This window comes from Emydura macquarii, unplaced genomic scaffold, assembly GCF_026122565.2.
Source record: "Emydura macquarii macquarii isolate MOO-44397 ecotype Brisbane River unplaced genomic scaffold, CSIRO-AGI_Emac_v2 contig_2676, whole genome shotgun sequence".
Taxonomy (NCBI): domain Eukaryota; kingdom Metazoa; phylum Chordata; order Testudines; family Chelidae; genus Emydura; species Emydura macquarii.
Genome location: NW_027132813.1, coordinates 46,510,472 through 46,527,364, shown reverse-complemented (window position 1 = coordinate 46,527,364; position 16,893 = coordinate 46,510,472). Strand labels below are relative to the sequence as shown.

The 16,893-nt window shown below is 39.5% G+C and overlaps 1 protein-coding gene across 8 annotated transcripts in view; it reads left to right on the top strand.

The window, feature by feature from the left end:
* PLCB1 (phospholipase C beta 1) overlaps positions 1-16,893 on the top strand; it is a 642,689-nt gene that overhangs the window by 508,656 nt on the left and 117,140 nt on the right. For 7 of the 8 annotated variants that reach the window (XM_067565312.1, XM_067565318.1, XM_067565317.1 and 4 more), the window contains 4 exons: positions 1,337-1,469; positions 3,284-3,337; positions 5,584-5,803; positions 12,010-12,190. In XM_067565312.1, the coding sequence (XP_067421413.1) occupies positions 1,337-1,469; positions 3,284-3,337; positions 5,584-5,803; positions 12,010-12,190 (588 nt within the window). Of the gene's footprint in view, positions 1-1,336; positions 1,470-3,283; positions 3,338-5,583; positions 5,804-7,194; positions 8,349-12,009; positions 12,191-16,893 lie in introns of those variants that run through there. The other variant, XM_067565320.1, reaches the window with a different exon arrangement.

Here is a 16,893-nt window from a genome sequence, read left to right as displayed (position 1 = left end):
ATGAAACCGTTGAACATGACTTCATTTAACAGTGTTTAAAAAAGAAAAACAAATAAAAGCAGCCAAGACTTCTGCCAAAAACATGATCATTCTATAATGAAAGTGGGCATGTGTATCACTGTTCGGATCATGTTTTGCTTGTGCATGAGATAAATGAAATGGTTGGAATAGATTGAATCTCCTAATAGAAACAATGGTGGTGGCATCCTCATATCCCATCGCACAGTTTTATTAGAATTAAGTTGTCGAGACAGAGATCTCTTCACAGTACACAAAGTGTTAAGTTATATGACTGTTGAGCCAGGTTGCAGTAAACTGGCAGTCTAATTAGCATAAAACAATTATACCAGAACCTGTTTTGCCTCTTGATAGAGTGGCAGACGGATATTCTGAAACCTGTGTCCTGCTTGTAATTTGATTATCCTCAAGGAACGAAATAGAAGCAGCCTAAGGAACAGTCCAGGACTGTATTCAGCTGATGCCATGGCAACTGGTTTTTCATACACTTTTTGGCCATCTCAAAATCCAGATAGCTTACCACTGCTATGAGTCCCCCCTCCTCCCTGAGCATTGTAAGGTGTTCATAAGGGAGCTGGCAAATAGGAAAAGGTTGTGGAAAATGCTTAGACGAGCTGGATACCAGAGATACGTTTATGCAAAATTCAGCAGGATGGAGGTACTGTTTATATGCTCATTGTTGAGTGTAATTATGATAATGTTATATCCTGGGAATAAGAAACATGCGTGTGTGTCCTGAGAGTTGGTGAATAATTATACTGGCATGTGTATCTAGTAAAATTAGCTATGAAATTTGGAAGCAGTTCTATACACATATTTTATTCATAATAGGGATCTGGGTGGTATTTTCCTGCTGCCTTCGACATTACTTCTAGAAGGGGGGGTTTTGATTCAGTACAATGCTGATTCCATATAGTTTCACCTCTGATACTGTTAGCCAATATATATTATAAATGAGTAGAATACCTGTCTGTTTTGTGGCTGAAAACTACCCAGTTGAGTTATATCTTGTTAACAAATTTTCTTTGTGGTTATACAAGACAAAAGTACACTCAGAATAATTCTTCAGAAATATATGTGCTGTATTTCTTTAAAGTTAAACAACAAAAATGAACGTAACTGATACAGTGGCAAACAGAATTACTAACTCCATATTTTTCTTTTAGAGCAGTGTATATAAAACCTGTAAGCAATTTCAGAATCAAAAAAGGCATGAAGCTAAGACTGAAAATAAATAACTCCCTCCTCCTCTTGCTGCATTTATGTATGATGTTTATATCAATTTCAAAAAGTAATGTAAAATACTCTGTATCTTTAGGTTGATCAGGGGGATGCACCATCAGAAGCTAACAATGAGCCCAGACCAACACCAGCAGAAAATGGACTAAGTCACTCCACTTCTCTAACACCTAAGCCAGCAACTCAGATTGCCCATAGCCAACCAGCCCCAGGTAAAAGACTTAAACACATTTTCCCTACATCAATTATTTTTTTTAAAAAAACAAAAACCAACACCACTACCATGGCTGAGTAACAATTTCTCTGTGTGCTTTGCATTAAAAAATGTAAAATGAGCGGTAAGAAATTGTCCCGTATTGTAACACACATCATTATTTTATTTCACATTAGTAATAGCCTCCTTCTTCCAGAAGGATTCCTATATGCTTCATATGCTGTATCCATTCATGCCGGAAAAGTAGTCACCCCTAGAGTGAAACAGGTCAAGATTACACAAGAGTTGAGGACAGAAATAAAACACACACATAGACACAGACTACTTGAACCTTGGAGAGGCAATGAGAAGTATCCAGTATGAAGATTACTTTGGTCTTTCCTTGCATATCTTAAATACCAGTGCAGCAGTTAAACATGATGGGCCAGGTTTTCAGCCGTGCCCAACACCCAGCATCTCCCGTTGTGCCAGTGGAGTGAGATCCTGAGAACAACGGAAGCTCTGGAGAACTAAACCCTTCTGAAAAATCTGGCCACTTCTTGTAGGTGCCTAAATGGAGTTGAGCTGTGTAGAAAATCTGACCCCAATATTGTGTGCTGAGCATTTTTTGACACCTGACTTTATGTTGATAGGCATAATAGCAGTATGTTTTGAACTTCTCCAAGTCTTACTGTAAAGTACACAAATCCCTTGTGTCAAATGCTTTATAAAATCTCACTTCTTCCAGAAGTGAGTTTGTTGTCCCAACCTCTGGATGTTTTAGGGGACCAGTCTTCTGTTATTTAATATTTACATACTCTGTCTCTTCTATTGCAGTGTCTTCAGGGTTGTCTTCATTTTCATATCTTAATACAGCACAAGCAAACTGTTAATGCTAAACAAATGATAATATCCTCACACACATTTTCCTGGGAAAGGTACAATTTTACTCCTGTCTCAGGTCCTCCAAAACAATTGCATCCTCATCTCAACACTCACACCCACACTTTTATTGGTTTGGCTATGGGCCCATGATACTTTAGAAGCAATTTGCACACACAAAGGAAGATGTAAATAGGAATGGACATGTATTTTAATGAACAAACATTAGACATTTTTCCTGAGTTTTGAAAATAGTGAAGTATATTTTGCATATGTTATTGTGCAACTGAGTGTTCCATTACAGGCAAGATTGTTTGTATGACAGTTCCTTATGTCCAAGTACAGTAGGCTCTTAAGTTGCTTTTACAAAAATATTTCCAGTTATTTGTGCATGCATTTACATTTTACTGTGCACTTAAAATTCATTCTTTGAAAATGGAGGCCTGTATACTTTTATATTGATATATCTAGTTTAATAAGAATTCTAAAACAGCATTGTTGCCAGTGTAATTATGGATTGTTCATCAGAGGACCGATTCAACTTCCACAGGCTTCAGAGAAGTTGGATCAGAGCCTTTTAAAGCAATTTTGAACTGTCACTTAAAGTAACAGTGTTTTACTACCCACAAGCCTGTTTACCTTACTCAGATGATTGGTCCCACTGAGTTCAGTAGCATACCTCTCATAAGAAAAGTAAGGAGGCTTGGGCATTTAATTTTGTGTTGTGGTGTTTTGTGTTAATACAAGCATTGCCTCCATGTTGCTACTCTTGGGAAGTGTAAAGGGATATACCTAAAAGATATATTTCCTCATATTATTCAGAAATGTTCACCAAGTGTATATGCCATGTCAACTGCAATAGTGATATAGAATATATATAAAGTTTCTGAGGGCAACATATGTGGCTTCTGTTTAAAAATAATTTGAATCAATAATATCTTTTACCTCTAGGTTCTGTGAAAGCACCTGCAAAAACAGAAGATCTTATTCAGAGTGTGCTAACAGGTAATAAATATACAGATGTTATGCAGCAGCATACGCCGAATGAATTTTACGGTGTTTGTTCAGGGATATGTACATTTCTGGAAATAGCCTGGTTTTGACCTTTCGTTGTCTGATTATTACTGAAATAATTTTGTGGCAAATGTACATACCAGGACTTGTTCCATTAGGACACAGTCTTGCAACTTTGAAGTCAATGGTGGGGTTGTCATTGACTGCTGCAGTGAGAACAGGATTGAGTCCTTACAGGGCACTTTTTCTTAATATTTTCTTCTGTTGCACTACCTCCAGTGCCTGCAATGGTGGGAATATTGGGAGTCTGAATGTAGAGAAGGTACCAGTATTACTACCACCATATCATCTAGACTTGCTCTGAGCAGACTTAGATGACTTAATGCCAGCACCTTGCATTCGCTAGAGCTCTTACTATTGCTAACACTGTTGGAGATTCACCAGTGATAGCACAGCTATCAGTGCAATGTAGGGCCCAGTCCTGAAGTCAATGGCATAACCCCTAACAATAAGATACACAGCTTGATACCTAGCTTCATACCTAGTTGAATGTCATTGTTGGCTTAGCTTCTTCATGACATCAAGTCCATTCTCCACTTCCACAGCAAAGAAGCCCTTTAGTTCAACTTCTTTGAAGAATACATTGATTCTGCTATACTAAGAGATATATTTTCACTTTGGTACATGAAGCTTTAGTTTTGTAATCCCCATGGAATTCAACTGAAAATGGACCCTATAGAAGTAACTTGTCAAAGTGTTGCTCAGCTAAAGCCCTGTGTACTGATATGAAAATGTGTCCTTGTGCTCCAGACCAAACCATTGCCTAGAAAAGGAAGAGTGTGAAAAGAACAAGTAACAGAATTTCCCTAGGATGTATCCCAATTTAAGATAGAACTGCATTTGAGGTTAGCTTTGGATTTCAGTTAAATTCAGTGGTTTGCGCTGTTGAAAATTTCAAAATTGGAGGCCCATCCAGAGCTTTGGCTTCTTTTCCATAAGGATTTTTGTGAGTTAACATCTCCCATTTCCCCTCGTTAATCTCTGTTTCCCAAAGAGCACATGTAACCCATTGGTGAGTGTGTTACTGGTCCCCCAATCCTCAGATGAGATATGAGTTGTTACAGCCCCTAGCTATATATAGTGCTTTAGCTCACGCTATAGCAGCTTATGTTTTTAGCTCTGGATGTCTCTGGTTCAATCCCTGGTGCATCAGCCAAGTTGGCAACCATCATACATGTACAAACTGAACATAAGATGAACGCAACATAGAATGGAACTCTCCAACCTAAACATGCTAGCATGACCCATTGTAATTTAGACTAAATCAGAAAATGAACAGTGTCTAGTATAACCAGCATCGGACAATTTTTGGATATAAAAGAGGCATATAGATTTTTTTGACTCCATCTTTTCAGCATCTCTTCATTGTGTCTGTTTTAGATGACATTTCCTTACTGAATGTACAATTAAGGAATAAAATAGATCTGCCTTTCCTTGTATTTTAAAATACAACAAATATTTGTCTGATAATAAACTGCTGAGAAATCATCCATAGCAGATCAATTTGAGAAAGTTGGTAAATCTTCATCAAACTGGGAGGACTTGTTTAAGGGAAAATGAGCCAATGGAAATATAAAGGAAACAAGAATAAAGGTCTAGCTGTGTAATGTTTTTAGAACTGGGACTGGCCCATTATTCCAGACAGATTGGTCTGGTGTTCATACATGTCCTACTGTCAGTGCCTGGACAATGGCAGCTTGTACTAGGGACATTCTGAAGCAACTACTCTGTCCCCAGAAGGAGCTACATCTAGTCCTCCTCTGTCAGAGGGATATTCATCCATAATAGGTTTCTGGTAGGTTGGGGAAATACAGGAGAGAAGTGTGGTTTCGTTTGTCTTGTGCTGGTGGGAGTCCTCTGTGTCTGAGAGGGCTTGAGGGAGAGAAAAACAGTGTATTTGCCTTGCTAAATGAGCTGATTCCTAATTTATCATTTAACTCCCTAGACTTTAATTGATTACATTTACCACAATATTTTTGGCCTTATTAAGTAAAGTGCAGATAAAGTTGGTTGCTATCATTGAAAGCCCCTGATTTATCTCAAGCCAATAAACTTTGTTTATCAATAGTAAACAAAAGCCTTTGGTTTCCTGCCCTGTTAACCAGAATTTGAATGTCCTACTAATGTATGATTTCAATCAGAGAAAAATGATGCCACTTCTGTGATTGTTGTTGCAGAAGTGGAAGCACAGACTATCGAGGAGCTAAAACAACAGAAGTCATTTGTTAAACTGCAGAAGAAGCACTACAAAGAAATGAAGGACCTTGTAAAGAGACACCACAAGAAAACCACTGATCTGATCAAAGAGCACACTGCGAAGTATAATGAAATCCAGAACGATTACCTGCGACGTAGGGCAGTCTTAGAAAAAACCACAAAAAGGGATAGTAAGAAAAGGTATGTTGACTGGAGTTTCCTCTCCTTTAATACAAAAGATCTTTATCCATTTACTTTTAATTGGTAATATAACAAATACGTGGAGTTAACACAAGAATACAGACGTAAAACAAAGGCCATGACATTCATAGATTGAATGAGAGCAGGGATCTTGAAATGGAGATAGAACCTACAACTATGGACAGAAGCCCCCCTTGTCATGCATTTCTTCTCTACTCACAAACAAATAAGACTGTCCCAATTTATATGGTACATAGGGTGTCTCCTACTGTACATGGAATGTGATATAGACAAGCAATATGTGTGTTGAGAAACCCGCTTTCATCTGTATGGTGATGTCAGGTGATTCAGCTGTTCTGATAATCCATTCTTTTACAAATAACACATAGAGGACTTGATTGTGGAGTTCCCACAAGCCCTGAGTAAGAGGCTGTACCTAGGTGCAAGACCAGACCTGAGACCAGCTCACAACTCAGTCACAATTCAGTCCCTGATTCCCTCCTTGCTGCAGGCAGGAGGTAGTCTGCATTAGCTCTTTACTAGCACCAATTACTTGCCTTTCCTAGCAGGTACAAGTGCACTGGCTGATGGGCTTTGCATGGTGTCACACACTCCCGATGTCTCCCTGCTTTTCTGCAGAGGAGGAGCAGTGTCCGCATGGAAACTGCTGCCCTCTCCACTTTACACTGTAACTCATGCAGGTAACCCAAAGAGGGAAGGTAAGAGACCACCTTATGCCCTTTCCCTCCCCTGCACAAATAAATAGAACAAGCCATGATCTGGCCCAAAACGAACAAACAATTAGCTCTTGATCCCCCAGTGTTAATTCTAAAGGTGCAATTGGAGTATTGTGTCCAGATTTGGGCCCCCCACTACAGAAAAGATGTGGATAAATTGGAAAGAGTCCAGTGGAGGGCAACAAAAATTATTAGGAGGCTGGAGCACATGACTTATGAGGAGAGGCTAAGGGAACTAGGCATGTTTAGTCTGCAGACGAGAAGAATGAGGGAGGGTTTGATAGCTGCCTTTAACTACCTGAAAGGAGGTTCCAGGGAGGATGGAGCTAGGCTGTTTTCAGTGGTAGTAGATGACAGAACTAAGAGCAAAGGTCTCAAGTTTGGGTATTAGGAAAGCCTTTTTCACTGGGAGGGTGGTGAAGCACTGATATGAGTTACCTAGGGATGTGGTGGAATCTCCATCCTTAGAGGTTTTTAAGGTGTGGCTTGACAAAGCCCTGGCTGGCATGATTTAGTTGGGGTTGGTCCTGCTTTGAGCACAGGGTTGGACTAGATAACCTGCTGAGGTCCCTTCCAATCCTAATCTTCTATGTTTCTATGATTCTAATTAAACCTGAAAATCAAAATTGGTCCTGTTTTATTATTTGTGGCAAGGAGCGACATTCTCAGCTTGATGGTGCCTCCAAACTGGAATCCTGGAAAGACTTGATGATCGAATACTAAGAATTCTTCAATTTAACATCTGATAGATTTACTGACTAACAGCTGACAGTAACTGAATACATTTCAAAAGATGAACTTAAGAGGACTCCTTAAAATGTTTTGATTGATTTATTTAAGTAGATCTAGACAAGATGTTATGGCCCCTTTCCTTATGCAGTCTCGTGCTGTGCCCTGTTTACTTTGCAATTCTCCATTGCCTGGTATTTTTTTGTTTGTGTGAAAGTGATTTTTTTAAAAATTTTGTTTAGAAAATAAAAGGGTATGGGCACTGTAGTTATTTCTGTCAATTTGATGTGAGAAGTGTAATGTGACTCATTAAATCTTTTTAATACTCATTTTGTGCATGTAGCAATGAACTATATATCAATAAAGACCCTTAAAAACCGCTACCACAAACACTTACGCAAAATGTAATTACTCATATGCCTAAATTTATGCAGGGTTGGATACTAATAATACCGCAGTTGAATCTGCTTCATCAGGGATGCCTTTTGGTAGGTTTCTGTTCCTCCCAATTATGAAGCCTTTTCATTTAATTATAATTTATTTAAGTGTAGTGAACATTACAGCATCATTCTGCAACTCATTTAATTAAAATAAGCATCATTACATTCTGAGTCCTTTTTATTATTTCATAAAATTGACTATTTGCAATTCATCACAGCCTTTAAAATATGAAAACCATGAACATAAAAAATAATCTGCAGGAGACAAGCAGAGAGAGAAAGCCAGGAGTGATTTCTGGCTTCTGACTTCCATAATAACACGTCTGATTGTAACTGATGGGGAAATAGCCCACAAATCGTTCTCAGAAGGCAACTTGGCCGTTTGATTGTCTGAGGACAGAACTGTCATTCAGTTTAATAGGAGTTTTGTAATCCTAAAGCTGCCTCTCCATGTTTAAGTGACTTTGGCTGTGTTCTGTTTTCAGAATGTCAAATTCTAAGTTTGAGTCTATAAAATTCTTTATCGCTGTTTGTCAGCTCTGTTGCGCAGTAATTTGTAATCTGCTATATTGTCTAATGCCACCATGCAGGACAGAAATCTGCAGACAGTGGCACCAAGATTTTTCTTTCTTTGGTTTATTCCATTCAAACTTCGACTGTATAACAAAATCAAATAAAAAACTCATTTACCTTTCAGTTAAAGGACATTTTTTGTTCCATTAGGATGTGGCCATAGATCTTCCATAGTGTCAGGCAATGAAACATTCAACTATGCCTTATTACATTGAGCTCCCAAATAATTTCAAAGATGAGAAGTTTTACATTGGAAAATATGAAGGTTTAGAAGGTCTGATGCTGAATTTTAAAAAGACAAGAATATATACTTAGGGTTGTTCAAACTTGCAAGTGCAAATTATCTTAAGCAAAAGACATATAATAAGTTACAACATCCCAGCAAAAAGTCAGTTTATATCATTTTAGATCATTACTGAAGCTGTTTCCCTGCAACTACAGAATACAAATTACTATTTTGTCAGCAGTCCCTGTATTAAAAAATGACTCAAATGTGTATAACCTGATCAGAGGTCAATCAATGTACTACAGCTGTGTGTAGGATTAGGCCCTGATTCAGTAAAGCTGAAGTCGGTGGGGTGACTCACATACTGAAAGTTACATAGATGCTTTGTTGAATTGGGGTCATAATGGTGTAATGATTGAAGATTTTTATTGAGTGAGCTTGTCAGTTAAATATCTTAAGATCTGAGCATTTTTAGCTAAGGTTTAGCAGTAAGCCATATTTTTTTCAACAACATGAGTTAAGTATTATCCTGAAAATATATAAGCTAATCATATAAATTGCTCAGTTTAGTAAGCATGACCACCCTATTCTGTGCTGCAACTCTGTATTTAGGTTGGACTCTCCTTTCACAGTGATACTGCTAGTACTGCCATTTGACAAGTGTGATGAAAATGTGCATATTGATTAAATTTACTCTGTTCATGGCACAAAGTACTCAAGTATCTATATACTGTGTCGTTCAAAATCCCAAATATAGTGCAAATTGCATTACAGAGATATATAGTGACATTTTCAAAAGAATTTCAGCTTTTGAGTGCTCAGATTGAGACACCTTGGCCCAGATTTTCAAAAGTACTTATGCACCTGAAGAAGCATACAGACTCCTAGTGGGATTTTGAAAAGTGCCTAAACAGATTAGGCACCTAATTCTCATTCAGTCCATAAAATTTAGACTATCTGCATCTTTAGATATCTAAATACATTTGAAAATCTACTACCTGGAGCCTGATTTTTCAGAAGTGCTGACAGCTGGCCTCAAGTGCCTCTGAAAATTAGTCACAAGGTGTCCTAAATACTTTGGACTTCATGCTTAGTAGGCAGTGGCTTTGCACAAATTGATTTTAGGATTAGATTGATACTCAGTTAGGAAAGTTGTAACCCTATTTAAATTTTCCTTGCTAAAGTAAATATTCTGTCAGTATAAACTATCGGAACTGGGAAAACAGTGCTGTACCATTATTTCTATCATTTCTTTCTGGAATATGTGTTGCTCATCTTGGCTATCAAACCTTGTAGCTGAAAATTGGGTTATGGGCATTCAGAGATTTGGTATGGAGTGTGCATGCTAAACTTGCATTTGGTCTGGAAAATTGACCTAGTAGTCTCACAAGAACAGAATTTCCCATAAGAAGACTAGTATTCTCTTGCTCTGGCAATAGCTTGTCTCATGCTATTTCAGTGTTTTAAATTCAAATCCATATCAAAAGTCTCTCCCACTGCAACATCTATGTTCATCACCTATGCCTAACTGTGCCAAGGATGTGGCTCAGGGGAGTTGGAGTTAGGGCTTTCCCAGTAATTCTCTTGCACCATGGAGAATTGTTCTGAATTGGAACATGGCTATACTCAGACAGCATTGTAGGACCCACGCACACTTTATCTGGACTGATTCAGCTTTCACTTTCATTTAGTATAGTAACAAGATCTTCCTAGTCTGTCATGGTGCTGAGAAGGCAGGATCTCGATGTTTTCAACTTCCTATACAGGAATCTATTTTTCCTTTAATTTAAGCCTGGTGACATGTACCCGGATATTTTAATGATTGATGCAATATGAATGCTTTTGATAAACCAAAAGCAGAAGTGCAAAAATCATGGGAAAAGTGTAAAAACAAAAGTCATCCAATCTCATGGAACCTCAGGAAACTGTTCGGTTTCCCATAGTGTTGCGTGAAGGTTCAGTCTTTATTATATTCAAACCATTTTGTTTGTCTCTGTTTAATTTTTTTCCAAACCATTTTTGAAAATTAATATACAACCCAGATTTGTAGGTCTGTCCAGTAGGGGACGAACAATTAAACATTGCACTGTGATTGAGGAAAGGGAGAATTTTATTGCTGGTTAAAAACTTAAAAGTGAGATACAAAGGTCCAGATCCTCCACTGGTGAAAATCAGTGTGGTTCCACTGATTTCAGTGAAGCTACTCCAGTTTGCACCAGCTGAGAATCTTGCCCCGTGTATCCATCCAATCAGAAAGAAGGCCACACTGGCAAAGTAGAGAACTTTCTACATTATAATTATAATTGGTTTTCTGGATTTGAATTTCTGAATGGCTGACTCGTGTTCCTTCAAATTCTGCTGTCTCTTCTGGGCTTTATAATTCTGTCCATCTGAAGTAATAACTCTACCTGAGGCTGAACTGTAGCCCTTTTCCACAAACTGTCAACACTAATTGTGTTCCTGAGGTTTCCTAGGCAAGTAATTTAACACCTAGAATAAAGGTGTTAAAGAATAAACACCTAGGAATATGGATTAGGACATTATTTTACATGTTTCATTTTTTTGATTTAAGATTTTTGTTATTTTACCATTAAATTTATGCATTGTTTATCTCACTCTCATATGTGCTGTTCACTGCTTCCCTCATCTCCCCCTTTCTCCACCTTTGGTTGTTTACCCTCATTCCCCGGACCAAAATCTCAGGCTGCTTCTTAGGGAGTTTAGTTTTTAAATTCTTCTTTAATTTTTCCTTTGCTTCGATGTGCTGCCTTACTCAGTCTTACTCCTTTGCTAGTTTTCTTTTTTACTGAAGTCCACTGTTCTAAAGTTCATTAAATACTTCCACACAAGTGCACACTCATTCACTGTACATAACTTCCAATGGGGAGCCAGTTAGCAGATAAAGGGACAATTTAGCACCTAAACAAACACAGGCCATGCTTTTTATAAATGCAAGCCTCAAATTAGGTTCCTAAAGTCATGTTTAGGCACCTAAATAGATGACTTTATTTTCAAAAGGCTCAGCACCCAATAGCTCCTATTAATCTCATGGAGGGCTGAGCTATTTTGAAAATCAAGCCACTTAGTTAGGTGCCTAAATGTGGACTTACGGACCCAACGAGGCACCCAGTTTGGGAAAATATTGGCAATTATGTTTATGACTTATTTATATTGAGTCTGATTCTCCACTGCAGTGTACCTTGTGCAAATTGAGCTTAAACCACTATAACCTTCACCATACAGTACTATATGTTTTGCACTCATTTTGCATAGAAAATGGAAATCAGTGGAGAAACCAGCCTATTATTTTAAGTGTGTATTAGATCATGTAATTGCACTACTAAGAATATACAGGGTTGAGAGACTTAAATATACAGTGCATTCTTGATGGGCTACAGCTACTACTTTAGACAATTGCTAAAAGAAAAAGAAAGAAAAAAATAGGAATTGTACTAACTGTACTTATTGAATGAGTTATTGGTATTCCATGTGTCTTTGCAGATGTGAAACTGGCAGCCCAGATCACAGTTCTTCAACTATTGAACAAGAACTGGCTGCCCTTGACTCAGAAATGACCCAGAAGTTAATAGAACTGAAGGAAAAGCAACAACAGCAGCTGCTCAATCTCCGACAAGAACAGTATTATAGTGAAAAGTATCAGAAACGAGAACATATTAAGCTGGTAGGTGTAAGACTCATGGTTTACACTGATGATCTCGCAATCATTCATGGAAGTTATGTGCTGTTATTAATTAAGTTGCATTTTGTCCTGCACATCCCTTCCCAGACTCCATTTCTGAGCCTTAATTTATCCACGTCCACAGTGTGCATTCTGTGTTCTGTGAAAACAAAGCTGTGGCCAAAAATCAAAATGACCAGATCATGACTGGGACATCAAACCACATGAATAAACTAGGGAAACACCACATGTAAAACTCACTTGCTTGAGCTACCAGCATTGCAGGGAGGTGGGAGAGAGAGTAGCCTCCTGGAGACCACTGCCCCCCTCCTATCCAGCAATGGGTGTAGCCAAACTCTGCCCTTCTTCACAAATCCCAGAACTCCAGCCAGTGGAGCTGAGTGAGCACTGAAGGGAATATAAACCTGCTGCTTCCACAGTGGAGCAAGGTAACAATCAGGGAGGGAATTGTGACTCATAGTCTGGTCTGCCAGATTGCAAATTGACCATCTAGCCTTATACACAGCGCTGGTCAGGGATTTTTTATGGAAAATGCCAGTTCGTCAAAACTGAAACTTTTCATGGAAATATATCGATTTCTATGTAACTTTTGTCAGGAAGGTCCAAGATGGAATTTAGAAAGAGACCCACCATGCCAGAATGGTTGGTGGCTAGGAAACGTTGCCTTGATTCAAAGCAGCAGCTTGACGTGGGTCTCCCACCTCCGAGGTGAGTATCCTAACCACCAGGCTATTGGCTATTCTGTGGCAGGTGTCTCTCTCCTTCTCCCCCCCCGTCCCCCCCCAGTTTTTGTCATGCGAAATTTCAAATGGTCTCAGTTTCATGTCACTTCAGAACAAATTCCAGAACCTCAATTTTTTTTTGCAAAATGGAAGTGTTGTTTTCTGGCCAGCTCTACTTGTATGTTTACTGAAAGTGTTGAAAGGGATATAGTCTGAGTTCTAAGTTTTCTCATAATGTAATGAGTTGGTGGAGCTAAAGAATGGTTTTATGACTGGTTGATCTCTTCGGTGTTATGGAGAGGGTGGCCTGTGTATTTCTGTGTGCGAACGCCTTGCAACTTTATATTTTTAACAGTTATTTAGCAATTAACACAGCTCTTTTTTTGTAGTGGGTAATGTAGCACCTGTAGTGTAATGCTATTTTAGAAGGATATACCTTGAATAGGAAATAGAATTTTCCAGTCTCAGTAATTTGTTCTTTTGATTTTTGCATATGTTTTGTGACTGTTGGGAGTCATTGTTAAGGTTAGAGGGCAGTGTAAATCAGTGAATGATGAAGGGGAACATGGCTGTGAGGAAAAAACTCTCTCGTTCATCCTTACTTAATAACCTCAGCACAGAATAGTCCATATTCATTGCAGCATTTGAACCATGTTTCCTGTTTCTTCTGGCGCTTTTTAGACTTATGATATTCTCAGAAGCAAAATTAGTTGTAAAATAAATTTCATGAAAATAAATTAATAAAAATAGCTTCAAACATTCCCTGAGGCATGAAATTTTGCCAAACAATGTTCTCTGCAAAAACGAATCCCTTAAAGGGATGCAAAGTTACCCCAAAATTTGGATCCAAGAGGTTCTATAATGGCTTTGATGTGTTAATGGATCAATCACAAGTCTTAATTCTATAAGTGGGTAACAGGAGGTGGTCCACCTAGAGGGTTCACAAGGGTTTACTAGGGATTTCCCTTTTAATCTTTTGGAAAACTCCCTAGATCTCCCTGCCTCAGTTTACCCTTGGGTGAACATGGATACAGCCTTCCATTCTAAGGACTGATATATAGGCAGTAATTTCTTTGAAAACAAAATGACTTTATTATATGTTATTTCTAATACAATTTAAATCGAAAATCAACACAATGTAACAAATGGCATAAGTCACTTAAGCCAATACAAGACACTATCATAGAATCATAGAAGATTAGGGTTGGAAGGGACTGCAGAAGGTCATCTAGTCCAACCCCCTTCTCAAAACAGGACCAACCCCAACTGAATCATCCCAGCCAGGGCTTTGACAAGCCAGATCTTAAAAACCTCTAAGGATGGAGATTCCATCACCTCTCTAGGCAACCCATTCCAGTGCTTCACCACCCTCCCAGTGAAAAAGTTTTTCTTAATATCCAACCTAGACCTGCCCCTCTGTAACTTGAGACCATTGCTTCTTGTTCTGTCATCTGCCATCACTGAGAACAGCCTAGCTCCATCCTCTTTGGAACCCCCCTCCAACTGTAGTTAAAAGCTGATATCAAATTCCTCCTTACTCTTCTCTTCTGCAGATTAAATAAGGCCAGTTCCCTCAGCCTCTCCTCATAAGTCATGTGCTCCTGCTCCTAATCATTTTCGTTGCCCTCCACTGGACTCTCTCCAATTTGTCCATATCCTTTCTGTAGTGGGGGGCCCAAAACTGGACACAATACTCCAGGTATAGCCTCACCAGTGCCTGATACAGGGGAATAATTACTTTCCTCGATCTGCTGGCAATGCTCCTACTAATGCAGCCCAATATGCCATTAGCCTTCTTGGCAACAAGGGCACACACTGTTGACTCATATCCAGCTTCTTGTCCACTGTAACCTCCAGGTTCTTTTCTGAAGAACTGCTGTGCTTAGCCAGTCGGTCCTCAGTGTGTAGCAGTGCACAAGATTCTTCTGTCCTAAGTGCGGGACTCTGCACTTGTCCTTGCTGAAACTCATTAGATTTCATTTGGCCCAATCCTCCAATTTGTCTAAGTCACTCTGTATCTTATCCCTACCTTTCAGGGTATCTACCACTCCCCACAGCTTAGTGTCATCTGCAAACTTGCTGAGGATGCAATCCACCCCATCCTCCAGATCATTAATGAAGATGTTGAGCAAAACCAGCCCCAGGACCGATCCCTGGGGCACTCTACTTGATACTGGCTGCCAACTAGACATCGAGCCATTGATCACTACCTGTTGATCTTTCTATCCACCCTATAGTCCATTTATCCAACCCATACTTCTTTAACTTGCTGGCAAGAATACTGTGGGAGACCATATCAAAAGCTTTGCTAAAGACAGGGTATACCACGTCCACTGCTTTCCCCACATCCGCAGATCTTCTCATCAATGAAGGCAATCAGGTTGATCACTTGCCCTTGGTGAATCCATGCTAACTGTTCCTGATCACCTGCTTCTTCTCCAAGTGCTTCAAAATGGATTCCTTGATGACCTGCTTCATGATTTTTCCAGGGACTGAGATGAGGCTGACTGGTCTGTAGTTTTCCAGAGCCTCCTCCTTTCCTTTTTTAAATATGGGCACTGTTTACCTTTTTCCAATCGTCTGGGACCTCCCCCAATCTCCATGAGTTTTCAGAGATAATGGCCAATGGCTCTGCAATCACATCAGTCAACTCCCTCAGCATGCTCTGGCCCATGTACTTGTACATGTCCAGCTTTTCTAAATAGTCCTGAACCTGTTCTTTCACCACTGAGGGCTGCTCACCTCCTCCCCATTCTGTGCTCCCCAGTGCAGTAGTCTGGGAGCTGGCCTTGTCTGTGAAGACAGAGGCAAAAGAAGCATTGAGTACTTCAGCTTTTTCCACATCATCTGTCATTAGGTTGCCTCCCTCATTCAGTAAGGGGCCCACACTTTTCCTGACCCTTCTTGTTGCTAACATACCTGTAGAAACCCAGATTCCTTATACATATGTATAAAATAACATTGCAATAGTACACATTTAATAACATTACTAGAAGATAACATTCTATGAGTGTTGATCAACCAAGCATAGATTGGGTGAGGTAAGAGGCCATTCAAATGCAAGCATCCAGCTTTATTTACAACTGCACTCATGCATTCCTTATTTTAAGAGAAGTTGTACTTATTCACCTTCTTTTTGGTCAAATCCCTCTGTCTCATCTAAGGGTCCTTCTGCTCTATCAAACTGCTTGCTGCTGCGTGATGCATGCTGCTGTCTTCTGTTGCTGTCTTCTTCTCTGACCATCAAACCACTTCAGCACCTATGGACCCAGGCAGAGCGCTTTGCCGTGCTCCCTGCTACAGCCAGGGGGAGGGGAGCACTGATCTCCCATCCCCTTGGCTGCAGCAAGGAGCCTGTACTGGTCTCGTAGCCCCATGGCAACATACTCCTCCTGGGTCCTGAGGCAAGAGGAGAGGAGCGGCGGGCCACTTTGAAAGACCCCATGGGACACGGGTTGGGAGCCACTGCTCTAAACTATCATTATTTACTACGTATAAAAAACCTTTGCATCTAAAACTAACTATATTTTATTCATGCCTAAACGTTATGATACTGTCACCATTTTTGTTATGCTAATTAGAGCAAATAAATCCACAATATTTTTTTTCTCCCCCTGTGCCTGCTTTTCAGCTGGGTGGCTAAATGCTGTCTCTGGTGCTGATCTCCTTACATGAACTGGAGCAGCTTAAAAAATCTCGTGAATCAGTAAGGGCGTCCTTTATAGACAGTGAAGAGTTATTTTCCATACATTATTCCAAGCCAGTTTTTGTTTTCACAACTGGAACGCTGCCATTGGCTGAGGCACGATCGTAAGTCCCTCTGAGCTAACTTAAGGAAGACTTTACAGATGAAAGTGATGATGCAGAATGTTTCGAGGGGGGAAAAGGGTTTTTTAAGGAAGTTTTAATACATACACCAGCATTTTAGTGGGTAGGAAAAGCCATTGTTCATAGGTTAGAAGA